The following is a 25,856-nucleotide window of genomic DNA, read 5'->3' as shown; positions in this document are numbered from 1 at the left end:
TTCTGAAAAGACTGAAAAGTGACTGATATTTTGTTCCTTTTATTTCTTTTCCATAGTTCTTAAAAAGTAGAACTGTTCTGCTGGTCCCTGGAGAAATCACCTTCAACAGAGAACTCTATTTGGGCCTGAAAGAAGAGAATCATCGTGCTGAGGTATCAGAGCATCACGTAGGCAGCTTGGTCCTTCCCTTGGGGCAGGAACAAGTGAGAAATGCAGATATTTTTGCTGAATCTAGAGAATGTATCGAGTTCTCAGAGTTAAATCGTGGACCTTTTGAAGCAAACATCTGTTCTGCCATTGAGTTTAGTGAAACCAGGTTTTGACTATAGGATAAAAGCAGAGGGAGGATATTTCCTAGTGCATATCAGAAAAGCTCTGAGTGTTCTGTATTGAACTCTGCGTATCATCTCACAGTTGTGGCTATCACAGAGACCTCCTGTCCTCTCAGGGATTTCAACATGAATATTCCTTCTCTTTCCCCAGTGAAGATATGCTCTTTAACCTGAAAGATTGGCACTGGTGTCTGTTGTAATCACCGTAAACTCCTAAAGAAGGCTCAGTAAATTCAACTCCCTTGACTATGCTTGCAATATGAAAAATTATATTGTATTGCAAAGTACCTGTATAGTTAGATTGATGGTGCATCTAGCATAGTTTAAAGGTTGAATGCTAGCTCAAACTATATAGCTTTCTCAATGAAAAGCTAACCAAGAAAAAAATAACTGGCCTTGATTCTGTTCCAGATTACTCTTGTCTTCCTGAAAGACGAAGTATTTGATCCCTTGCCTACTGTCATAGGAAGCTGTGTTGGTGGACTTGTCTTGCTGGCGTTCATTATTCTGCTCCTCTGGAAAGTGGGTATCATTAATGCACACACAACAAAATGGAAATCTTTTTGTTAGATGTTTTAAAGTTTTTTAAGATATCTCTAAGTATGAAAGCGATTTTTTTCAGATGCACACTGAAGGACATCTGCCACTTACTGTTGTAAAACCTCAGTCTTACATGTTGAGCTATTCTGAGCATTGCAGTATAACCTCTCAAGCCCTGTTTTGAAGTGCTTTGCAGAACATATGAACATTATGAAGTGTTTATAGATGTTCTGAAAAGTTTTGAACGATGTAGGCCTTCAGGCTTACAGCTCCGTCAGAAGTCATACCTTGTTGCACCATGCATTCACTCATTCACTTAACGCAACCCTGAGAAGGAAAAATTTTTTAAATTGTTTTAAGAAAAAGCAAAAAATAGTGCATACAAAAAGACTTAACAAGTTCTTTTAATTTTTTCCCCAGTGTGGCTTTTTCAAAAGAAACTATAAAACTATGATGGAGCAAGAAGAAACTTCCTGAAGACTAAGCTGACCAAAGCAGAAAGCTCTGGATTCTTTCACTGGCTTTTTGGAAATAGCAGAGTCAAAGTCTGGCTAAGATGCAAAACAATTCATATTCCCTGCTAGAGCTATGGCACTCCGGATCTTGGCACTCTACCAGATTGCTGTTTTGACCAGAGGGGCCCAGCTTTTTTGGGCAATTCAGTTGCCTGCTTGTTTAATTTGAACTGACGACTCATCACAGAGGGACTGCCTGGTATTGATAAACTAGGCTCCCCATGAGAAATTTTGCTTTAATGTAGATATGCTAGGAAAAACTCATCTTGGAGCCTGTTAGATTTATGTATTGGATTGCAGTCTTAGTTGCTGTGATGCTGAGTGGGTTTTAAATTGATTTTAGTACCGAGTAGCTTCAGAATAGATTGAAATAGAAATGAATTAGGGGAAGCTTCCCATCCTGCTATTGCTAATGAAAATAGAGACAAGCATTTGGCGTACACGTGTATATATACATACACAAATTTGTGCATTTTAATACAGTAATGTATGTCCCTTGATGTCTCGTTCTTGGAGTCAGAAGCATGCGTATGCGGCAGTTAGTTTTTTGTACTTCACAATCTTATTTCTGATTTTCCATTTTCAGTTGCTTTCAAATCCTGATTTGGTCACAAATGAACACTTGTATCATGGACCTCATTGCCAGTTCAGACAGACTCCTCCTGTATCAGAAGATACTTCCCCAAGTTAGTACGGCTCACTACACCTCTTCCAAAGCAGCTGCGTTTGAATCGAGGGCAGAGCCAAGCAGTGAGCTGCAGTGTTGACCACAGCAGTGTTGCCATTCACCCTGCTGGTTGTGTGACAGAAAATAGGGTGAATCATGAGCAATCTCAGTTTATCAGCTGCAGTTTATCAGTGATTGCAATTTATAGGCTTTGGGGAAGGAAGGTACCTGGCCAAACCCTGTGGCTGGCTTTAGCCGGTACCAGGTGTCGTCTTTCCTGAGCAATGAAACGATCTCAGGACCCCTCAGGTGCTCGCTGTTTTTAAAGAAGGATGAGTACAGACACTTGGTACTATTTCTCTCTTTGGCTTTCTCTGTCCCCAGTTGTGTAGTTGTTCTATTTCTGCTATGTTTGGCTAACCATAAACCCCACAAATCTAATGTGTGTTTATACACAGCACTAGATTAAACATAGATTTTCATTCAGACCTTCAGAAGGCAAACCACTTCCTGTCTCTTTTGGCTTAACTAATATTGCCTGATGGAAAACTAAAGTTAACAAGCAAACGGTGGCCTTCATTGGAGTTTCCTTGTAAAATTCCTGTCTGGTACCCGGGTACTGCTATTGATACATCTCTTCAAGGCTATTACAGAGATCACCTTCATGATGGGATGGGCATCCTGCATGCTGTACAACCCCGGGTATGTCCTAGCTCTAAATTTGGCTGCCAAACAGCCAGAAGTCAAAGGTGCTAAGCACACCGGCCTGCCTGCTTAGGACAAAAGTAAGAGGTACCGCAGCAAGATACTGTTTGAGGAATATAGGGCCCTTGTGTGACTTTCAAGAGTACAACAGAGGAGTGCAGAGATCTCGTGCTCTCATCCAGCTCAATCAGCAGCTGCAGCCATTCTTCTGGCTTGAATTTCTTTCTCTCTCCCCCCTGGCTGGTCATAGAGTTCCTTAGAGCTGCATACGGAGAGTGAGTCACTACAGATCTGCTTACAAGTGCCAGGGGTTGAGGAAGTGAGACTTCCTAGGTGAGAGCTCAGAAAGGAAATGATTGCCTGAACCGACGAACCACCTGTGTCAGGCTTTTTGTCATAACAGCTCTGTACTGTTTGGAAAGAAATGTGCTTTGCCTGGTCTGAATGGCTTTATTGTCACCCCCCTTGTGTAAATCCTTTTTTTGTAGTGTTTTTAATTGAATATTCTTTGAAAATAAAGTCTTGCAAGAGAAGCCCGACTGTGTATTGCACTTGCTGGCTGAAGGTGGTTTGAGCATTTTGCTGTACCCTTTCCCAGGTAGCATAGCAAGTCTCTGGGGCTGCTCTCGATCACTCAGTCTGGATTTTGGCAGAGCTGTTACAAAGTTGTTGTTCTTTGCGTGTCCCTGTCTGGAAGGACCTTTATGAGGAATTAAGTACATGGAAAGCAGAATATGCTGGGCTGAGAGAGAGAATCCCTTCGAAGAGCTTCAGGCAAGAGAGCTGCTCCTTTGGAGCAGCTGTGCACAGTAGTGACTGAGGTGGTGGCTTTATAAGGAAGACGCTTTTTCAAAGGTTCCTTTTTTATTCACTTATTCATTTATTTTTAAGTTTCAGGGCATGTTGGCTTTTCTTAGGGGAGGGAAGGGTGTTGTCTGCTTTTTCCACTGCTCTAGACAGGACTTGCACTGAGTGACACGTGGTACGGACAACTGTCAGTGAAAGGACTGCAGTATACCAGCAGTTGTGGTCTTGCTGCCCATCCTCCCTCCCAGACCTTCTCCATTTCACACTGAAGTACCTGTAGATCTCTACAGTTGGATCATACTTGGTAAGTCTGGGCACAGAAAAGCTGTTTGTAGTTTTTTTTATTAATTTCCTAAGGGAAGGAGTGTTAATTGTAGAAGCTGTGCTAAGAATAAGGAGTTGCAAGGAGAGTTTCATCTTCTCAAGGCTAAACAAACCCAGCTCCTTCAGCCAATCTTGTTATTCTCCCTCTTTCTCTCCTTTTTTTTCTAGTTTCTTCTCTGAATTAAGTTTCCCTCATTACTTGGATCCCTTTTGTTGTCCCTTATGGCTCTCAAGGAGGTCAGCTCTTGCAGTGGGTAATGCTATTTTCCTTTTTAGATGTTTTTTTCTTAAATGCATTACAGGGTTCTGTGACTTGTAATTTCCGATGAGTGCCATCCGACCATTTAATTCTTTGCAATTGCTATAGTAGATGCCAAACACATTTGCAGTAATTGGATGGCACTTAAGGGATTAGTCAAGACTGCCAAGACTCACAGTCATCCAAACCACAGCTGGGTTTTTGTGCTGTTTCCATGGAAGCCTTGCTGTGTCTGCTTCTAAATTTATTTGCAAACTGCATTTTGAATAAAATCCCCTATGCAAAAGCCTTGTCAACATTTGTGGCCTTGCTGTGTGGTCCTGACTTTAGTGCACTCTGGCAGTGGCACTGTTATGCCATCCCCCTGAATGGCAGAAGATTTGCAAATTACTCACTCGGAGTCATTAAACATCTGACCCCAGCCAGGCTAACGTGGTGGCAGGCTGTTTGGGGTCCAGGTGTCATGGGCAGAGAAGCTGCTGCACATGTCCTAGAGCCCTCTGAGCTATAAGGGTCGTTCATAATCTTTATGCATTGCGCAAAGACAGCAGAGTGTCTGCAGTCCCACAGCTTCTTGGGGGAAGGAAGGTCTCTCTGCTCTTGAGTAGGAAATACAAACTAGGATGGATTGCGTCCTAAACTCTTTTCCGTTCAGGTCTGTTCTCCCAACACTGCTCATTAGGCTGGAGGGACTTGTTACTCTACCTTTGTCTTGCTCTGTTGGGGAGGGACGACCCTCAGTGCGGCTGGTAGCCCAGGAGAGCAAGAACAGATGCTTGTTCTCTACCCACTGAACGGTCGTGATCACGCATCCCCATCCGCTGTCTTAGCTCTGAGTCCTGGCTTGGCTCCATCACTCCAGGTTTGGACATTAGCTTCTGGTAGGTGAGCTTGGCCTGATAGATTTTGGCTATTTTTATGGTGATCTGACCAAGGAGTAGGAAGTGTGAAGGTGGGTGGTGACTGACAAGAGCTGATGTATCTGAGATAGTTTTTTAAGTGTATCCTTGAAGGGGAGGACAGGATGCATTTTGCGATGCTATTTTAATCAGGGGTGATACCAGCTGCTTATGTCTTTCTCATATGCCAGGGACATTCGCAAGCCTTGAGTTATAATTCCCTCAGCGTGTTCAGAAGCTGACAGGTTCATGTATTGAACCGTGGGTGTGTGGTGGCCTGGTGGTTAGCAGCAGTAAGTGAAGTGGAAGTCTGATGCTCAGGAAAGCTTATCAGGAAAAGGGCATAAGTAGTTCTTCATTATTAAGTGCTGGCTGCTGACGTAAGAGCATCAGATAGGAGCCATGAAGTGCTTTGCTGGGCTTGAGAGCCTGTTGGGGCAGCTTTATTTGGAGACTAATTGGATTGCAGCTCAAGAGAGAAATTTCTTGTCTCTTATTATGACAGGATGAATGAGCTGGAATGGAGCAGCGCTGCTGCAAGCAGGTTGCTCTGACTCTCTGCCAGCTTGGCTAAACCAGCTCCGGTACGTCTGTGCAGCACAGCTGGGACACAGCAGCCTCTCGCTGGTTGGTAGGACGTGACTGGCTTAGAGCAGCACCAGCCTGCAGAGCTAAGGCAAGGTCAGGTGCCAGCCTGAGGGTGTTACTCATGAAACCTTTTCCTCTGGGGGTCAAGTCTGAGTTGCACGGGAGTTTTCCTATGGCTGGAAAGAGTTGCCAGTTGGTAATTCCAGGGAGGAAAGGGTGGAGGCCTCAGTCTAGCCTTTCTAGCTGTTTATATGACCAAGGTGAAGGAAGGGGATGAAGGTGTCTCTTCAGGACTTGCAGCAAGGTAAGCTCTGATAGAGCTATCCAGCCAGGACCAGTTTCAGATCTTTCCAGGTCCGTAATGATACGTGTTGGCAAAGAAGTAAAAAACTGATCTGTCGGGCATATTCAAGAGCAGGGTTTCACTGTTAAGTCAGTGGTTAATGTGAATACACATTTTATTAAACCCCTTCAGCTTTCAGGCCTTTGATTTAACATTCTCCTCTTATTCCCCAATAATGCTTTTATTGGCTGACCTTAGAAGGTGAAAACATTGCAATACAGCACTGCATAATGCTGCTGTTCCAGCCATCATCGTACTCAATCTCCTAGCGATGTTTTATGTGCATTTTTATTTAATTTCTGTTATCTGACTCAGTGCCAGCTCTCTCAGAACAGGGCATGATGGATTAGTTTCATTAGATGCGTAGTATTTTTCTTCCCTCTCTTTCGTCCTCTTCCTCAAGCACTCTCACTTCTTGGGTTGGAAGAGAGGAGTGGATAAAAACTCCGGCTAATGATAACAAGACCTCCTGCACACTGTGTAGGAGATTCAAGACTCGGGGAAGCAACCTGGAATGCATTCAAAGGCTGAAAATTGCTCTACTGGAAATGAGCTGGATCAAAGAGAGAATATATTCTGGAACTTCAGTATGCTTCCATTTCTCACTCCTACAGACAGGTTTGGATGCTCCTGTGGGTAATGACAGAAAGACTCTTTCCACAGGTTCCCCTTCTAGGCAAAAAAAATCTGAATGTCTTTCTAATAGCTTCTGAAAGAAAGATTTCCTTTTCCATTGTGGCTACTGTGCACATTGTGCAACCTACTTCTTATTTACACTGCAAAGTCACAGTGAGGATTAAAAGAGAAGCTGAATGGAGCATTTTTCACTGCAGGCTGCACACACATTTCTTTGTTCTTGCGTCCAAACACATCATCTTCGGAAAGCAGCTTATGCTTGATGTTGCTGATTTCCATGTGTTTCTGTGTGCATGAAGTGTGGTTTACAAGCAGCTTCCTCTTTCAACCTGTTCAACTCTTCCCCTTGTTTTTTTTTTTTTAGATGTTGACCTGCAAGTATGATACTATGAGAAAAAAACATTAATGGAGAGAGCTGACCTCTGCCTTTTCCACTGTTCATTTCCTTGCCAAAATAGTTTATCTCCTATTTACATCCTCTGCTCCTTGTCTCCTTTCTATTTCAGTAGCTGGTCTGGCGCCTATTTCTAAAGGATGCATCACTCAGGCATTTGCTGCAGGAGCATTTGCAGTGCTTCAGAAATGTCTCAGCATCTTCTGAGTCAGCTGTCATGCGTTTGGGAGCCGATGTTTTCTGTTGCACTTGATAGATCAGTAAAGGGTGGAGTGGGGATCGCTGGGAGAATTAGTGCCTGGGGGTGATCATTTGGAACTGGAAGCGAGTGAGACAAGTGCCTAAAACGGGCACCTCCAGCAGTCACTCGTGAATCACGCCGGTACTGGCCAGGGCTGTCTGCCATTGCCTGAAAGCACGCGGTCTCTTTTGGGTGCGATTTAAAGATGTTGTTGGGCTGAACTTGAAACGTTTCTATGCTGCAATGCCATCGAGCGACAGATGTGACCTCGCTGGGTTTCAAATGCCACTGTGTCAGAGCAGGGGTCTAAAGTTTAATTTCCACAGCCCCGTTACATGGCATTTATGGGCTCGTGACTGAGCTGAGTTGGGCTCTGAGGCAGCTTTACACCAGAGGGCTACTGACAGGTGGAGAGAAATGTAGATGAGGAGCAGTCTGGGCAGACAGGGACGTGTATCCTATGGCTACGTGTGAATAATGAGAAAGCAATTACCGAGAGCAGTATGAGGAGTTACGTATAGGTGTAACATGTCAGGAATAAAAAGAGAGAGAGAGAAAGGGAGAGTTTTGGTACTGGAGGAGAAATCCTCCTTGTGAGAATTTCCAAAATGAGTAAATAGCCCTCACGGGAAAGGAGCAGAACTGTTTTTTTCCATGGGAAATTCAAAATGTTGGACTCAAGACGGGAGATATCTTGCAGAAGAGATCCAGCCTTAGTCCCTTGAGAAGGACTAAGAGAAACTACTGTTTTTTTGTCTTTAACTGATGATGATTAGATTTTTTTAGATTATTTACCCCCACCCCCCCCCACCCCCGGAATGAAACTGCTTATATTTGAACAACCCACAGATACTTTGAGAAGAACACCAGTAGTCATGATTTCCAGGCAAGAAAAAAAGTAAGGTTGTGAAAACTAGAGGTGATAAGAACAGTATCTGCAAGAGCATGCTAACAGCACTGTTGTAGCACAAATCTAGCCTGTGCTGAGCAGCATTCAGAAAATTCTGAGAAACATTTGATACAAATTGAGGCCTTTTATTCAAAAACAACTATTGCAGCTGTGCTTCTACTTGATGGCTCTAAAAAACCCAGAGAAGTATCAGTTTTACATCCTTTTTTTTTTTTTTTTTAGCGATCAAACCCTGTTCACATCTTCAGGTCACACCTATAACAGGAACACTTCTCACTCTTAAGGAACATTTTTTCTAACCTGTGTAAGTCCTTTCTCACATTAATTAACCTGGAAAATAATTGCAAAAAACTCATAGCAGACCTGCGTCTGTACCGCTAAGTAAAACCAGGCCAGGAGGCAACAGACTATTTAACTGCTAGCAAGTTTCCTGGTCTGATTTTAGCCTGTGCAGTCACCCAGACAGATAAGGTGGAAGATGGGGATGGAGGGGGGGGGCATCCCTAGACACCACTGAGGGCTGACTTGTTTCCCCTGATACGTTGTCCATGAACTTGGGTGTTCTTAGTGCAGCAGGAGCCGCGGTGGAGGTGGTCCTGAGCCATGGGATATACTTGCTGTTTAGTCCTGTCCCTGGAGCAGTTCCAGCAGGGCCAGGACAAGCAGATGGTGTTCTTGTGGGACCAGACCCATGATCAGAAACGATTCTCAGCTGTCACCCAGCAGCTTGCGCTTGCAGAGTGTCTCATCTAGGAGCAGACTGGGCAGAAGATCAGGTGATGGATCCTTTAGGATGCTCCTGTCTCCATACAGCTCTGGTTCCTGGAACTGGGTCAGTCTCCCTGTGCCCGGCCCCAGCTTGGCTCTGGGGTCTGGGCAGTGGCGAGAGAAGATAGGCTGAGCCTACCTTTCTTCCTTACTCATTTCTGGCCTCATGGACCACTGTGGCCTCCTTCTTCCCTGCAGGAGTGTGTTTTCTTGGAGGGTTTTGTCTCCTTTGGTTATTATATGTTTTAAGAGGTTTTATTTGTGCTTCAGGCTTTCACATGGAGGATCTTTAAGACTGGAACTAGTGACAATCTGGTCTGTAGGAATCTGGTAAGGAGAAGTGGATACAATGCCCAAATACCATTTGAGGAAGAGGGAAACCATGAGTAGCAGCTGCTTGAGTGAGAAAGAGGGCTCCAGGAGGGGCTCGGGGAGCAGCCAGTGTGTTTTGTGAGATAAAGTGGGGTTGCCCGTGTGGGGTGTGCAGATAGGGAAAGGATGGAACGTGGGGAGTGGGAGAGGTGACCAAGACCAGCCCTTTGCTTGCGTTGAGGCTGAAGGGCGGCTGCAAAGTTTGGGAGCAGGAATGGGGCTAACCCTGAGCCAGAGGAGCGACCAAGGGGGTGCATGGGAGCGGGGGGCTCACTCCCTCGGCAGCCTGCCCGTCACCCCCGGAGCCCCTCGTGGAAGAGCCACGTGCTGAAGCAATCGCCCGCCGTGGGGCTGGAGCTGGGGAGTGCCGGGTTAAAAGGAGGCCACAGGGACATTTCTGTTCTAGTTCTGCAGTTGCTGCAGAAAGGTTTCCTTTGCTTTGCAGAAGGAAACTCTAGGGATGGCTGTGGGATGAGGGACAAAATGAGGTATTTTGAGGATAGTGTTTTGTTCATTATTACACTGTTTGTGATTCTCTTGTGATTTGGAGCAACCTTGTCACATATTCATTAAAAACGTGATCCATCTGTTTAAATTTGATACGGAATTTAAGGAGGATGAAGGATAAAATTTTCATAAACCCCGAGGTCTTGAGAATGATTCTCCCTGGGAAGAGAGTTGTGTAGGGCAGAGGTGTGCGTGCTGGAGCAGATCACCTCGCTGCACTGCCTGCTGCCTCCATCGTGTGACCGACTCTCTTGACCGGTGTTCAAGCGTGTATCACAGTTGCATACTGTGTAATCTCAAGAACCTTCCCAGTCTTGACAAAGCCCCATGAGCTAAGTGGGTGCTCAGGTGTGAGCTAACTGGGTGCTCATGCATGAACGCGGTATAAACCCTGCACTTTATGCCTGATAGACCACCTCATGTCTCCGATAGACTCTTCTCTAATAGAGTCAGTCTACGAGCAGCCCCATCCCAGAAGACCCCCCAGAAGACACCTCCCATCAGTGCACGGGTACAGGATCCCCCTGGAAAGGGCACACCCTCCGGTTCGGATCCCAGCTTGCTGCTGGATCTCCTCTTGGTGAGGTACGTTAGCTCTTTTAGCTGGGCTGCTGGCAGGTCCTGGCTTCATTTTCCACCTCGGAGCTCATTCTGTTCCCTCCTTCACCGGGAGACAGCGTCCATCCTTCTTGGTTTAAGTAATGTTCATTTCATGTCCTTGCATATGCAAATGCCCCTGGGAGTCATCTCTTGCACTGCTGGCTAGTAAACAACTCTTATCTCAGCGAGGGTTAAACTATTCCTCTCCCTTTGGTATTTCATCAGACGGTATGTTCTGTATCTGTGTGTGCCTGGCTCAGCACTCACTTAGCGAGACGTGACGGTGATTGATCCCTTAACCACGTGCAGAATTTATTTATTAGTTTCTTAAGTTGTTGGGTTTTTTGGCGGGAAGGTGTAGTAACCAGGCAGGTATTTTGGATAATTGCTAAGGACCCAAGTTGTCATTGCTCATGCAAATGCTCAAGAAATGAAAAATTTAACCAGGTGCTTTGCCATCATGTAAAAGCTGAAGAAAGGCTTTAATACTTAACAGTGAGAGAGTAGAGCTCTGTCACTTTGGATTCTGTAACGGTGGCTTCATGCTATAATGTGTTTCATTATAAACGTTTTGGGGGCAAAACTGAGGTGGGGGCTTCCCCAGAGGATGAATTAGCTGGAAAGCAGCTAAGGAAGGATCTCATGTTAATGCAGCTGCTGGTTTCTGACCCGAGAGCTGCTGCTGGCGAGCAGCTGACGGAAGGGAGGAGATCAGCCTCTTTCTCTGAAGTGGTTGGTGTGTCAGGTTTCCATGCAGAGCACGTGTGGATAATGCGATCTGCAAACGCTGCTGGCTGCTTCAGCCACCAGCACAGAGCGAGCTGGGAGCATGGGGCAGGTGGCTTGGAAGGGTTTATTTCTATCGCTTTTTGATTATAAAACAGAGAAATACGTCATTGCGAAGAACAAGAAGGTGGGGATTCTTTATCGAGTGGTGCAGCTCTCCATCCTGGCTTACCTGGTGGGGTAAGAATCACCCTGCATTTCACATACTGCTGCGGTTGTTTGCTTGCTGTGTTGTGATCAAGATTAATGTAGAGTACTCTGCATACAGTGACAGCTTGCTATGCCTTATGATTTTAATGCAGATAGTTATGCTTGTTTATACAGCTGGATTTTGTAATGTCTAATAGATTATATCTGATTTTTCACCTGCTAGGGATCGTTAGATTCAGCTCTACCTTCCAGATTAACGTCGGGTTAAAAATAGATCAAATAGCACTATGGCTTTGTACTGCATTATTTACGCCTTTATTTCTGTATTCGGTGGGAGTGGTGCCAAACCTTAACACCTGACTCATTAGAAACAATAGCATTTATGGCCACGGTTGCTGAACCTTAGGACAAACCTGGCTTGTCTGCACAGCTGCATGACTTGCTCAACTCTAAGTGGGAGGGAACCAAGCACAAAGTGGCAGATTTCTTTGCTGGAGTGGGCTGCAGCAGCCAGAATTGTGGAGGTTGAGGCAGTGGAATGTCGGCTGCCTTGCATTTATTTCAGAGCAGGGCGAGTTGGCATGGAGATAGCTAGAGCTCCTCTCAGAAAAGGCCCAGTTCTGCAAGAGGCTGGTCACACTGACATGTAACAAACACAGCAATACTCCTTGCAGCTTGCAGGCTCAGACCTGGAATTATCCAGCTTATGTGATGCCTGTGCCATTGCTTCCTGAGTTTCTGAGGCTTTGCAGAATGTGATTCGTAAGTCTTTACCCTCACTGTCTGTGCTTCTGAGTCCCTTCACCTTTCTCACACCTTGTGTTTTCACTGATTAAATATAGCAGAGTCATTTTTACGTGCTAGGTTTATTTATAGGAAGGTGTACGGTTCCAGAGCCTGCTTTAGTTAGCAGGTCAGAGATGAAGTCTCAGCAGTCTGGCATGTATTAGCTGCTAAAGGAGGAATCCTGTAGATAACATTGCCGAGGACACTTCATCCGTCCAAGAGGGCTATAGCATGACCAGTGACCGTGAGTGTTCAGAGACTGTCTGGGCCATACTGGCTATTTTCTTCCCTAGGCATCTGTTGCCTTCCGCAAACCTTTGGCACTGTCACTGATGGTGCCTGCAGTGACTGGGGGCTTACAGCTTATCGCAGAGGTGGCTAGCGTTAGTCTGATGTCTGACTGTTTATGTACCCGTACCTGTTCAGAGGCTGGTGTGCCGGTTGTGATCATCAAACCCCTCTGGATCATTTCTTGCATGTAGCTGCCATTTCCCCCCTGATTCACTGTGGAAAATGTAAGGGTCTGCTTTTGAGCCCTCCTGGGAGAGAAAACCAGTGTTCTAGGAAAAACAGGAAAGTAGGAAACTTCACAGGGATAGGGAATGTTATTATTCAGGTTTGTCACAAGTGGCAGGTGAAGGGCAGCATATGTCAGTGCTGCTCAGCCCCACAGATGGCTGCTTTTGCTTTCTGCATGCAGTAGTGCACTCCAGGTCAGCGTACTGCAAAGGGGAGCTGTGCCAGCAATTGCAGCGTACGTCCCTACCCCAGAACCTGCCCTGGCACCCTTAGCTTCTTCAAGGGTCTGGGTGATTTGTTGTCTTGGCGGGTGACTTTGGCAGTATTGTGGGGAAGCTGGAAGTGTTTCATTTAAGCCAGAGAGGTTTTTGCTCAGTGATACGGAGCTCTCACTGCTTCCAGTGGGGAGACGTAAGCAAAGCCTTTCCCTGGACTGCTTAGCGAGGCAGCAGCTCTTCCAGATGTGCTAGTGAGAAGCCTGAAGCCCAGCACAGAGGCCACAGTGCAGGCAGGTTGTTACCATCACACTGGCTTACAAAAGATCCTGTATCCAGCTGAGAATATTCCCTACAGGTTTCTGTTAGTAATATTCAGCTCACCTGCAGGAGTTGCATCTCCCCAGACATGGTCTGTTGCTGGACTGGTAGCCTAATGGCAGGCTGCTAAAATGGGAATGAGTCATGTATTTGTGAAACCAACCATACTCTTTGTGAAACCAACCATACTCTTCACTGCAACTTGCAAAAGCTTATATTATTTTTCACCTTGAGGAAGACAGAGCCCTGTCCTCCCCCTCTTTCCGTCAAGGTTGCTGAGCGTACCACAGGACAGGAAGGTGGGAGGCTTGGTTTTTTACCCCATAACCAGTTATTACACCTTTCCCTGCGCATGGGGTCTTGCTCCTAACTCTTCCTCCAGTGCTGTAGATAAGCACAGCTTGTGTCAAAGAGTTTATTCTACATTTATAGTCATAGTTGCAGAGGGTTTGGTGTCATTGGCATGTTTTAATTTGCCCTTCAGTGGTGTTTGGCCTTGGTGTAAATCTTCTCTGGCTAACTTGTGCCCTGACCCCACTTGCTAATGCCACTGCCTGCTGTGTTCTTCACAGGTGGGTGTTTGTTGTCAAGAAAGGCTATCAGGACACAGACACATCCCTCCAGAGCTCTGTCATCACCAAGCTGAAAGGGGTAGCCTTCACCAACACCTCGGAGCTGGGGGAGAGGCTGTGGGATGTTGCAGACTACGTCATCCCTCCGCAGGTTGGCATCACCCCACTGCTATTGTCTCTACCGTTCAGCTAGAAAGACATCTTCCAGCATGGTTGCTAGTGGAAAGGCTGAAGTGATGTATCCAGGTCTTTCCTATGAATAAGCAGGAGGTGGGCTACAAGAAAGCAATGCTGTGCCTTCTCTTAGGTCTTTCCAGCAAATATCACAGCAGCCCTGTCTCTCTCACAAAGGTCCATGATACTTGGCAAGCAGAACTTTGTGAGCAGAAGTCCCGTGGACTTCAGTGGGACTGCTCAGCTGAGCAAAGTGTCTGCTTGCCTCCGTTCCTGGGCTAGAGCAGGCATGCATGGGGCAGCCCAGAGGGGGTGGGAGATGGAAAGAAAATGTGGTGCAATTTGAGTGATGAGGGTTGCTTGAAATATGTCTGGCTAAACCTGCCTTGCTGCTTCCTTGACTTGGACAAAGTGAGATGCATAGCTGTTGCTTAAGGGGAAAAGATGGCAGCAGATATGGCGTGGCACCAGGTTGGAAATTGCCCAGCTGTGCTTGCCAGTGGCTGTTTGTGCTTTCCCTGCTAATGCCTACCACGTGCATGGAAAGGTGTGAGGGGAAAATCAGGGTCTTGTGCTGACAGGGGGCAGAAAGTGGTAAATTGAACAATTTACTTGTCTGTACATAAGAATAAGGCTTCATCTTCCTCCTGCTGCAGCCCATGTTTACTCAGACCTGTGGATCTGTGCTCTGCATCTCCACCAATTTTAATGCAAAGCCTCACAGCAAGCTGTTGGTCTCAGATCGACGTGTGCTGTGCAGCAGGAAGCCAGGCAGCATGCTTGCAGTGCCTCTTGTTCAAGCTGTGTGGAAGCCCTGCGACACTTAGCAGGTGGATGGTGTGCACACCCAGAAATGAAATGGTGATGCTGAGCAGTGTTTTAACTTGTCAGACATTTCTCCTGTGACTCAGTGGTCTTGTTACTGTGTGTTGGCTTACTGGGAGGCCTGGTAGTGTGTGTGCTGAGTAAAGATAGCTGTCTCTGCCTCTGGGCTGGTGTGCTCTGCGACACAGATGTCTGGGCTATAGCATTATGAAGCCAAACATGACTGGGCAATCAGTCTACAATATTGAATCCATCACTACTGCAGTGTACATCAGCCTCCAGCAACTACGGTGATGTTAGATCCTGGGCTCACAGTGAATCTCAGCAACTTTGTGTGGACTGTGAATGCAAACGTAGACATCTCATGAGCCTTCCTGCTCTGTGTGCTGATTACTGTTCATCCGCTGAATGTCTCAAGTTAGCCATGAGATGCATCCCCCATGGGTTTTTAGGAGTATCTGAATGCCTGCTACCAGTGCATTAAGTGACTTGCTCTGCCAACTACTGTGTAATCTCTCATTTCGCTTTGGAGGGAGAGCCCTGCGCTGTCCTGGTGGGTCTGGGTGGGCTGGTTTGTACTGGAGAGACCCGGGTAGCGGAGCAGGAGGCAGTGAGGGCTGGGAGAAACCCTGTGTCCTCTATGGAGCAGTGGGCAGCTCTCCTGAGCCCACCAGCGTGGCTGCTGACTGACATGTCCCTCCTGCTGAGGACAGATGTACCTGTGTCCCAGGATGCCGGTGGGACATGGGCTAAACACATCCCATGCAGAGCACAGCGAGGGAAGGAGAGCAAGCCAGGCAAGTGTGAGAGCACTGAGCTCTGCTCTCGTGGAGGGAAACCTGAGATCTCTGATTTTTATGTGCAACAGGCAGGGCTGTGTGTTGGAAGGGGTTTTCTGAGAGACTCCGGAATAAACAGCAGGCACTCAGTGTACTGAAATTCACTCTGAGGGCTGAGAATGCCCTCGGACAGGGTGAACCAGTGGCACTTTGGGGTTAAGCTTAATATAGAGCAAGGATTCGTCTGGTGAATCCTTCACTAGTTGCTTTCTGGGGCTTGTTCTCTGACAAGTTTGCAGAAACATCTTGTTCCCTGTTGTGGTTCAGAGCAACCTTGTGGGGTCAGGGGTCCAGACTTTGCTCCTGATCAGGTATTTTATCACCAGGTGCTCGCTCACACAAGCAACCAGTGTTACAGGTAGCAGGGCTTGACACACTGCCAGTTCCTGTCGTGGGTGAGGATTTTTTGTCCGAGATGCTCGGGGCTGCCCTGCCTCACGCCAGGACCGTGGGCTGGCTCTAATGGTTATGTGTGCCCCCTGATGTGATGAGAGTCAGGCTCCCCAGTGCTGGGGGCTGTCAGGAGATAACCCGTGTTTCTGTAGCTGCAGCCTGGTCCTGTTACTGACCCTCCTCCCTTTCTCACGTGTGCACGGTATGGAGCAGAAATGGTAGAAGCACATGGTTTATTTCGGCATTCATTTCACTGCCGAGTGGAAAACCAGCCTCCATCTGTAGTGCTGTAGTAAGCTGCTTTCTCTTCCCTCTTGCTGACTGTACAATTGTCTTCAGGCTTGTTTTCTGCTGTGGTTTCCTTTGGTGATTGGTTGTTAAGGGGAAACCGTTCAGGGGAAAAGTTAACTGTTTTAACTTTTTGCTGAATGTGGGGAAAGGACCAAATAGAAGCTGTAAATGTGCAAAGAAAGGAAGGCTCCAGAATGCGAGTCAGCCATGCATATTGTGGCTTTGCCTAAATACAGAAGAAACACTATACTGCCAGAAATAAGGATTTTAGGGATGAAATTGCAGTCAAGTCTCTCCTTGCATGTCTCAGACAGTCATTCCAATGGCTCGATAAAGGGATCTGTATTCTCTCTATTACAGCCATGCTAGAAGCGCTCTGTTTTGTTTTATCGCATGTCCATGGTGTTGCACTAAATCTGCTCCTGCGCTGTGCCCTGCTGCCTTGCTCCATGAGCTTGGGCTTGTAACAGCGCAGCTGGGGCGGCCAGCCTGACCCTGGCTGAGAACAAACACCCACAGCTCTGCAGTGGGACGGGGCCTTTGATGCCTGATCAGGCACTGTGTCCTTATGGAAAAGGAGGACGAGCGCTTGCCAGCGAGGCAAGACTCGGCAGTCCTGCTCACCAAATTAACACAGTCTCTGAAGCAGAACCCCTTAAGCCATAGAGACCCACCGACCTCATCCAAATATCCAGACAAAGGGCGCAGTTGTATCTCAGCCTGAAAAGCATCAGGAGAGAGGGAGGTGTTACTGTCCTGCAGAGAACAGCATCCTCCTTGTAACAGGTACTTTAAGAGTAAAACAGATTTTCTAACTCTTCCTGCCTTCCTTTGTTTATTCTAGGGTGAAAATGTCTTCTTTGTCATGACGAATCTGATTGTGACCCCAAACCAGAGGCAAGCCATGTGTGCTGAGGTAGGAAGAACTGAGCCCCTTGGCCCCCAGACCCCTACAAAACTGGGGGTAAGAACTGACAGAGGACACCTGGGGAGCAACGAGCACAGGAAGGATGAAAGGCGAACGGTCTTTCTCTGTAGTGTAATATCTCAGTTGGGAAAATCAGATTGGTTACTGCAAACCTGGAGGTTCAGCTCTCTTAATTTCCAGAGGCACTGATCATGTAGATATCTTGCTGACTTTAGTTGAAGGTGTTGGACATCTGCCCAGCTGGAGATGAGACCAGAACAGTGATTGCTCAGGGTCAGAAAAGGCCATGGGAAAACAACTTTGAGGTGACTCGGTCTAGTTACAGGTAGAGGAGACTTTCTAAGAGCCCCATCCTGGGAAGGGCTGAACATTCAGGCTTTTGTTACCTTCAGGACGTGGGAGGGTGCTTAGTACCTTCCAGAACATGCCTCACAGGCCAGAGGCATGAGGTATTTCCATGTCATGTTGAAAAGTCCTCTGTGGAGACGTGGTTCAGAATGGGCTGGAGCCTGGGGGAGGAGGATGCTGGTCATCCAGGGAGTGTTGTCTCCATGTAGCAGAGATTAATTTTCCATATCACAAGCAGAGGGGTAGCCCAGGCCGAGAGCACAGCTTGCTTGTTCAGGACGCGGCTGTCCTCTAGTGGCTGCATTAACCCGGCGTGCAGCTGAGAGAAGGGTAATTTTGAGCTCAGAGAGCTTGTAGCTTAAATCAAAGGTAGGGTTATCTCTTAAGGTGAAGTACTGTGGCCTCCTGCTTGGTTTTGGTGAGTGGTAGGTGATGTCTGGGTTTTTCTACAGCCTGTCCCTCTCTAGACTGAGCAACCCCGAGAACAGGATGTAGCTGAACCATGGTGTTGCTGGTGGTGTGATACTGCTGAGCTATTTCCACATGACCCGCAGTTACCACTTCAGCTGCACATTTTCAGTGTTCACCATCCTATAGAGGATTCACCCCACATCAGCAGCACTTTCTTACCCCTCTGAGTCTCGTGTCCTGTCACAGGTCTCACTTCTGTCCTCTTCCACTTTGCAGAGTGTCAGCATTCCCGATGCCCTGTGTTACAAGGACGGGGACTGCCCGGCAGGGGAAGCAGTGGTGGCTGGCAATGGTAAGCGAAGGGTTTCTCCTCCTGTACTGTTTCTGGTAGAGGTGGGTTCCTTCAGAGGCATCAGCCTGGTTACAACCCCAGAGATCTCTGATGACAGAGAGTGGCAAGGACTTTCTTTTCTTTGCTATCTTTTATTAAGATTGCCGCCTTGCTTACAGCTCTGTGGTGGCTGGGCCAAAGCACCCCAGGCTACTCAGAGAAGCAACAAGAGAGTGGTTGTTCCAGCTGAGAGGTCCTTTCACAGCAGGGAGGAGGGCTTAGGGTGGCAGTGAAAAGCATCCAATTTTCACGTGCCCTGTAGGCAAGAGAGGAGGTGGCTGCTCTGTCTGACCTTTTCTGTGATGTCTGTGCTGCAGGGGTTAAGACTGGACGTTGTTTGAAAGACACGGACAGCATCGGAGGGACTTGTGAGATACTGGCCTGGTGCCCAGTGGAGAAAAGATCCAAGCCCAAGTATATGGCCATCCTATGCTGTTTTCAAGCTTGAGTTGCTTGGCTTGTGTGTCACTCAGGGCGGTTTCTGGGTTCCCTCTGCTTGGATGCTTGCTTGAATGTTGGCTGTTCCAGTGTAGGAGGGAGCTCTGCATGGGCCCCTGGCAGGACTGGCCCTCTGCTTCCCCCTGCTTGGCTCACTGGCTGTCCCAGGGCTGTTTCCAGCTCTTAGGGCCCCTCAACCTGCTCGCTCCTCACCAACTCCTTGCTGGCAGTGTGGGGAAAGTGGCATGGCTGGCCTAGCACCATGGGGTGAAACCTAGCTGTTTCTAAAATGGCAATTCCAGTTTAAACATGTGGGCAGGGTATGAACATAAACCAGATAACAAACCCTTCTCTTCCAGGAAACCACTTCTCGCCAGTGCAGAAAACTTCACTGTTTACATCAAGAACTCAATCCGCTTCCCCAAGTTTAAGTTTTCCAAGTAAGTGCAGGTGCTCGGAGATCCCCCTGTCCTCTCCATCACAGAGCCAATAACCTCGGTTTGCTCCACTGTCCTTCTCCTGTCTGAGGGTTGGGGTGGGGAGGCAGATATTCCCCCTTCTAAGGCGCAGGCAGAGACCTTTGGCTTCAGGCTGTGCAGGAACAAGGAGATAATGAGGGCTTGGAGCTTCTCAGAGAGCAACTGGGATAAGGCTGTCCTTCACCAAATGAGGTCTGCGATGGCTCCTACAGTATGGGATGCACCAGAGCTCCTGAGGCAGATGAACCTGTCCACCAGCCAGTGCATAATCAGTGCAGAGCTGCTTCTGCTCCCAGATATTCCTCCTCTTCCATAAAGATGAAGTTGCCTGGACAAGGCTGGGAAAATGCAGATTTAAAATATTTGTTTGCATTTGCTGCTGCGGCTCTGGCTCCAATATGAATGAAAGAAAAAAGTGTAGAAAGGAACGTATTCTTGCTATTCTGTCAAGCTCAGCTAGACATTTCTAGCATCTTTATTTTTTTTCCTTGAGGAAAGTAAGTGGCCCTGCAGCACCCTGGCAACCTGCTCCATGTGAGTCCTTCCATGAGCCCAGATTCAGCTGGCCTAGTCCCGGTCTGGCCTGGACGTCTTTTTTGTGTGGGCAGACTGCTTTCCCTGGGCCAACAGCGGAGAGGCTCGCAGGGTGACAAGGCTGGTGGCAAGGTGCCATCTCTGTTGTGCACGAGGGGTGTTGGAAAAGTCTCTTGTCTCTGCAGTCTTGGTGGCATAGGCTGTGCAGGCAAGCAAAGAGGGAGACAAGGTGGATTTCCCTCTTCCCTACATGCAGAATGAATGTGCTGGCAACCAACAATGAGTCCTACCTGAAGAGCTGCCGCTACAGCACGGAGCATCCCTACTGCCCCATCTTCCTCCTGGGGAACATCGTCCAGTGGGCTGGGAGCGACTTCCAGGAAATGGCCTCGGAGGTAGGAGTGCCCCTCGGGCTCGTGTGGCTTCCCAGCTGGCTGTACTGCTCACTGGGTGGCCATGAGGAGAGCCAGTGGTGACTGCCCAGGGAACTGCCTCCTGTCCAGGGTGCAGTGGAGAGATGCTGGTTCTTAAAATCACGCTGGTCCCATTTATCCTGTCCCCAGGGAATGGGAGGCAGGGCAGTGTAGGTCCTCTGGAAGAGGTGGTCAGGTCAGTTATCTGTTACTCAGGGCTGCCCAAACTGCTGCTCTACCAGCAGGGTTTCTTTGTTTAATTTCAACATTACTACACCATCCGTTTAAACCCAGAACTCTGGCAGGCCAGTGGGGCTCCTCTGCTCAGAGAACGCCCCGGGAGGCTTCCCCTGCGGGAAATGGACACATTTCTGCATGGAGTCCTGGGGCTGCAGTGCCAAACAGGCTGCGACCCAGTGCGTGAAGCACAGGGGGAAAGATGGAGCCAGTCTGAGGCATGCCGGGAAGCACAGGGTGAGAAGAGTGCAGGTTTTGTGCTGGCTTCTGCACTTGTGAACTTCAACCCCGCATAAAAGAGCGTCTTCTCCACTGAAGTATGTTACAGCCACTTAAATTAATGAAATCAGTGTCCTGGAATAAGAAATCTCCTCCTAGGATACCAGCTCAGGGAAAGCTAGGGTCATGCGTAGAGTAATGTGACTAATACCATAAGCATGAAATTAGCCCATCCAGAAGTGTGTGTGCTTGTGTGTGACCAGAAATGCAGCTGTTCTTGTCCCTGGGGAAAAACTTGCCCAAGGATCTGACAAATTTGAAGACAAATTAATTGAACTAAGCTTAAAAAACTCACACTGTCTCTCTCTTTTATTAAGGGTGGTGTGATAGGAATTCAGATTGAATGGAACTGTGATCTTGATAAAGCCCCTTCTGAATGTAATCCTCACTATTCTTTTAGCCGGCTGGATAACAAGTTTGCAGAAAAGTCCATCTCTTCTGGGTACAACTTCCGGTAGGTAAAGAGGAGAATGCGATGCAGTACTGCAGTCAGGCTGAGCTGGTTTGACTTGCAGGTGTTGGAGGTTGGCAGTGAAGTAGCACCAGATCGGACTGTGCCAGGCACGGCCCCAGCCAAGCACGCTGCTTCAGCAGAGGGAGGGAGGTAGGGAGGAATGCTCACAGCAAGCTAACGCTGGTTTTCATGGGGGAATAGATCTGTTTGAAGAGATAGGTGAATTCAGATGAGTTCTTGTGTGTGTGGGCAGATTATGGAGTTAAAATCAGTATTGTTGCATTCCAGGTTTGCCAAATATTACCGGGATGCTCAGGGGGTCGACTACCGGACGCTCATTAAAGCATATGGAATCCGCTTTGATGTGATGGTGAATGGCAAGGTGAGTTCCCAGGCCAGAGTATTTCCGATCCTGGAGAGGAAGAAGGAGGGAGGCATTTCTCAGTGGGAAGGCAGCTCTGGGATGAGAACAGCCTCTCTGGCTTGTAGGAAAGGGTTCTTGCCATTCATCCACGTGGAGCTAACCTTACATAAGAAAGGAGATGACCTGGGGTGCAGATGAGTCTGCATCTCTTCTACCTAAAACCAGGCTCATGTAATGTCCAACAGAAGTAAATATGCACCAGAGACTTGTTTTTCATCCATACGTACTGCAGAAGAAAGAAGCCTAATCCAGGGATGACGCGAGCTCAGAAATGCAGCCATGAACAGCTGGATCTGAGACACACACAGACCTTTAGCCTCCAAGATTGTTCACTGCAAATCTTCTGTGGCTGTGCCTGCTTGTTGCTAACAAAACAGATCCATGGGCACTAGTAGTTTCCCCTGTGTAATGCCGTGCCCCTGATTTTGTTTCTTGGGTTGTTCTTTCACCGAGTACTTCATGACCTTTTTTCTTTTAGGCAGGGAAATTTAACATCATTCCCACGATTATCAATATCGGTTCGGGGCTTGCTCTCATGGGAGTGGTAAGTGAATGCATTTTCTTAAAGTAACATATTGGGACCTAGATCCCTCATTTAGCTCTTATGAGGATAAAATGGGACGGTTTGTTTATATCTTCTCTAGCAGAGTTTTTGCTACTCTGGCTGCTGAGTGAGGTGTGTGGTTGTGTCCTGTCTTAAAGGCATTTGTTCATCTACCTCGTAGTCTAAATGCCCCTAAGATTACATGGATTATGAAGGAAAATACAGCTCCTACAAGTTATTCTTCTTTAATTAATGCTCATTGCTAATTAATCAGAATACTTCCTCTTCTGCTCTAAAGATAAAACACAAGTTCTTTCTGTTTGCAGGGAGCTTTCTTTTGTGACCTGGTGCTGCTGTATCTGATTAAAAAGAGTAACTTTTATCGAGGCAAAAAGTATGAGGAAGTAAAGTAAGTGGGCTTGGCTTTTGTGTTTAAACGTAATGGCTTTATTGTTATGACTAATAGAAGGAGATACGGGAACACAGTAAACATTAATGGCAAACAAAGGCCAATTCCAGGAAATTAAAATCCTCCAAATTAGCTTAGCCAAGTTCCTCCCTCCTTCTGTAATTCATTGCTGCAGTTTGCTGGGGAGCAAAGGAAGCTGCTGTGTCATTGTTGGACTATAAATGGCCTTGCACTGTCGGTCCATAATGACTGTGGATGGAATTGGGGCAGCTGCAGAGCCTCATGAAACTGAGAACCGGGGCTTTATCTGTATGGAGGTGATGGCCTTTGTGGTAAGGTGTGAGAGGCCTGGCTGGGAACCTCTTGCCCACATTGCTTCCTGAACTAGAAATAGCCTGCTTGCCTTGTCTGTCACCTTTGCTTCTTTCCTCAGGTCCAGTTCCAGGAAATCGTTATCTAGCCCTACACTGAATGGGAATCAGAGCCCTGACCAGCTCGGTGGGCTCTAGGCACAGCAATGGGTCTGCCAGCTGGACTCATGTTCCAGGAAAACCATGCAGGTGTGAAATCACACCAGGACTGGGAGGTGGCACTACCCCAGATCAGGTCTGCCATCTATTATCGGGATTCCCAGAGGAAAAAAAGTCCTTTAAAGACCACCCTTCTGTCCCTGAGATGTTCTCTGGTATCCTGAGCTTGCAACAGTGTGCTGTCGCTATGGATTTATAAAAGAATTTTATAAAAGGAAAAAGAAGGCACCAAACGATTGTTTTTATATCTATTGATAGATATATCTGTACCTACGTCAATAGCTCACATTATCCTGTGGCTGTGCTTTGCTTCCACGTGCGAAAGAGCCGTGATGTGAAACACTACTGGCACTTTGAAGAGGGCTGAGGCTGAGATTCAGCCTGTCTCCTGCTCCACTGGCTCGCAGCTACCGCTTCCAACTCTCGCTTGTGTTACTTGCAAGATTAGATGTAAAGCAGCGGGACTGCTCTTGTTGGGAAGTGCGATGAAATGCAGCATTTCAGCAGCTCTCAGAGCCCGGGGGAAAGGGGCTTGTTATCCTACGATGCCCGTGCTGACTGGGCCTGTGTCACAGTGGGGGCAATTGCTCTTATTGCTCTCTGTGTGTAACCATTAGGGCTAGAAACCATGCTCCTCCAGGAAAAGCCTTCACAACAGCTGCAACAAGGTGCTCTGCTCATCTCAGGAACAGCAGGAGAAGGTCCTGCCGCAACTCTGAGTGGAGAATCAGTTCAGCCATCGCTGGGCTCCAGCTACCTCACCTGCTCCCCACCGTCTCCATTTGTAGTTGGCCCAGAGAACCGACATTTCAGAGCACAGAACACTACCAGCAGGCAGAAGAGTATTTTGAAGCAAGGCATGGACAGATGTTTTTGTGGTTGATAGTGGAGGGGAAAGGGGGTTAGCGCACTGGAAAGCAGCGTGGCGCTGGGAGTATCTGCACAGGGAGGGTCTTAGGTTCTCCTTCCTTTGTTCAGTGGCTGGTTTGATTTGCTCGGGATCGTCCTTTCTGCATCACTTACCAATTGCTCACGGTGGGGAAGAGATCTGGATGGGGGACGCGATGATTCTGCTGTTTTTCGTAGTACCCTGAACTGTACTGCAAACACTGACAAGGGGAGCTCTACCAGGTGAAACAGACTTTGCCAGGTTCTTTGAAATATACCAACAGGAGGAAAATTTAGAAGACAGATGTCCACTATTTCAACACTCTGGTAACTTCCAAGAACTACTAGTGCTTCTTTGTTTCTCAATAGAGAAATGTCTCATTGCAGCCCATTTTGTGAATTTATGTTCATGTGGGGATGTAACTATCTCAGAAGAGAGAAGTGCTTACAGAATATCATTGTTTAAAGTTTGCATTTGCTTAAGCTGACAGGAGCCAACTCACCAGCTCCTGAAGACAGTAGGTGAATAAATATTCCTGCCTCATTTAAAGCTTCCACACCGTGGCTTGGTACAAGCCAGTCAGTGTTCTGTAAATGCTGCCACATCGCCATTGATCAGGAGTCGTCATGACAAAGATGAAGTGTTTCTGTGCACTCTTTGAACATCAAGATGTAAAGGACTCCTAGCATCCTTACGTACTGCTAGGACAGCTGTACAGAGGGTGGTGTTACAGAGAGCTGTTGCGATTGAGTGTCCTGCACAAATGGAAACAGCAAGCTGCACCCACCTTTGCTTTAACTTCTTCAAGGTGGTTACTCCGAGGTACAGGTTGATTCTAAATGAAAATTCACCTTTGTTAGCAGTGGCAACCTCCAAATCCAGTCACTGATAGCAAACCCCACCCAGTCTAGTCCACTCCATCTGCTTCTGTTCAGATGCAAGTAATTATTGAGTCAAACACTTAGCTAGAAAATAGAATTAAACAGTGGACTTAAAATAATTTAGGATAAGCTGTGTACCTCTGATGCTAGAATGGCATGCAAAGCCTCTTCTCTTCATGCCAGAAGTCTCTCCCCTAGGCAAGCACGAGTCACCGTGTCTATAACTGCACTTGTCAGGCCTATTAGAATTACCATGCCAATAAAACAGCCCAGGCTTTTGACTGTCAGAGCTTAATTCTATTTGAATAATTTCTAGATGGCGAAACACATGGCGAACCCCACATGTGACATGAGGCCAAGGCACAACTCATGGAGACCAAGTACTCAAGGGCTCATAACAACATGTAAAGCTGACCGTGCTCTACCGAGACCAATGTTTCAACTTGACGAAACATCCTCTCATTAGATGACCAAAGCGATTTCCTGAATTTAAGTCTTCAAGGGCTTCAGGCCCCCAAAAGTCCCTAGAATATTTCCCTTCTTTATAACCTCTGTTTAACACCATTGCTGTTGATAAAACATAACCAGATTCCTTCTCAGGAGCATGTAACTTTGATTTTTTTTTTTTCCCCTCCTTGTATTTAATATACAGCAATAAAATTTGTCACTTTAGGGCAATGCTCTCCAAGACTCTTCTGTACAGTGTGGTTTTTAGGTTGCACACACCACCTTTTCTTTGTGATACGTACTTATGCTAAGCAAGTCAATTAAACACTAAGTTTGCACAAGCAGGTCTATAGCAAAGATGTTACATGTAGGGCGGGTGAGCAAATTGTCCTTTCTGCTCCTGCCAGACATACGGAACCACACCAATGGACTGTTCAATCATGCAAGATGCCAGCAGGCTTACAGGCGTGTTCAGTACAGCCTGAGCTGGCAGGTAACAAGACATGGCACACACTTACTTGGTTGTCTGTGTTTCATTGGAC

General features: G+C 47.2%; 2 protein-coding genes across 7 annotated transcripts in view; both read left to right on the top strand.

Moving 5' to 3' along the window:
* ITGAE (integrin subunit alpha E) overlaps window positions 1-11,373 on the top strand; it is a 39,953-nt gene extending 28,580 nt beyond the window's left edge. The window contains exons 34-37 of one of the 2 annotated variants that reach the window (XM_075517706.1): window positions 57-152; window positions 744-854; window positions 1,293-3,870; window positions 11,292-11,373. In XM_075517706.1, the coding sequence (XP_075373821.1) occupies window positions 57-152; window positions 744-854; window positions 1,293-1,349 (264 nt within the window). In that variant the 3' untranslated portion in view covers window positions 1,350-3,870; window positions 11,292-11,373. Of the gene's footprint in view, window positions 1-56; window positions 153-743; window positions 855-1,292; window positions 3,871-4,058; window positions 6,065-11,291 lie in introns of those variants that run through there. The other variant, XM_075517704.1, reaches the window with a different exon arrangement.
* P2RX5 (purinergic receptor P2X 5) lies at window positions 10,565-25,555 on the top strand. 5 transcript variants are annotated; one of them, XR_012777938.1, is made up of 13 exons: window positions 10,569-11,373; window positions 13,757-13,907; window positions 17,123-17,242; window positions 18,242-18,317; window positions 18,674-18,770; window positions 19,154-19,234; window positions 20,064-20,202; window positions 21,054-21,190; window positions 21,479-21,572; window positions 22,093-22,158; window positions 22,485-22,567; window positions 23,001-24,312; window positions 25,184-25,555. XR_012777938.1 is itself a non-coding variant. In XM_075517717.1 (12 exons), the coding sequence occupies exons 1-12, from the start codon at window positions 11,237-11,239 to the stop codon at window positions 23,074-23,076; spliced, it is 1,257 nt and encodes a 418-aa protein (XP_075373832.1). In that variant the 5' UTR covers window positions 10,569-11,236; the 3' UTR covers window positions 23,077-25,555. The 5 variants fall into 5 exon arrangements, 2 of the variants coding, with proteins under 2 accessions (XP_075373832.1, XP_075373833.1); XR_012777937.1 differs by having other exon boundaries at window positions 23,001-24,808; XM_075517717.1 differs by having other exon boundaries at window positions 23,001-25,555.
* The last annotated feature ends 301 nt before the right edge of the window (window positions 25,556-25,856 follow it).

This window comes from Mycteria americana, chromosome 15, assembly GCF_035582795.1.
Source record: "Mycteria americana isolate JAX WOST 10 ecotype Jacksonville Zoo and Gardens chromosome 15, USCA_MyAme_1.0, whole genome shotgun sequence".
Taxonomy (NCBI): domain Eukaryota; kingdom Metazoa; phylum Chordata; class Aves; order Ciconiiformes; family Ciconiidae; genus Mycteria; species Mycteria americana.
This window is presented reverse-complemented; position numbering and strand designations above follow the sequence as displayed.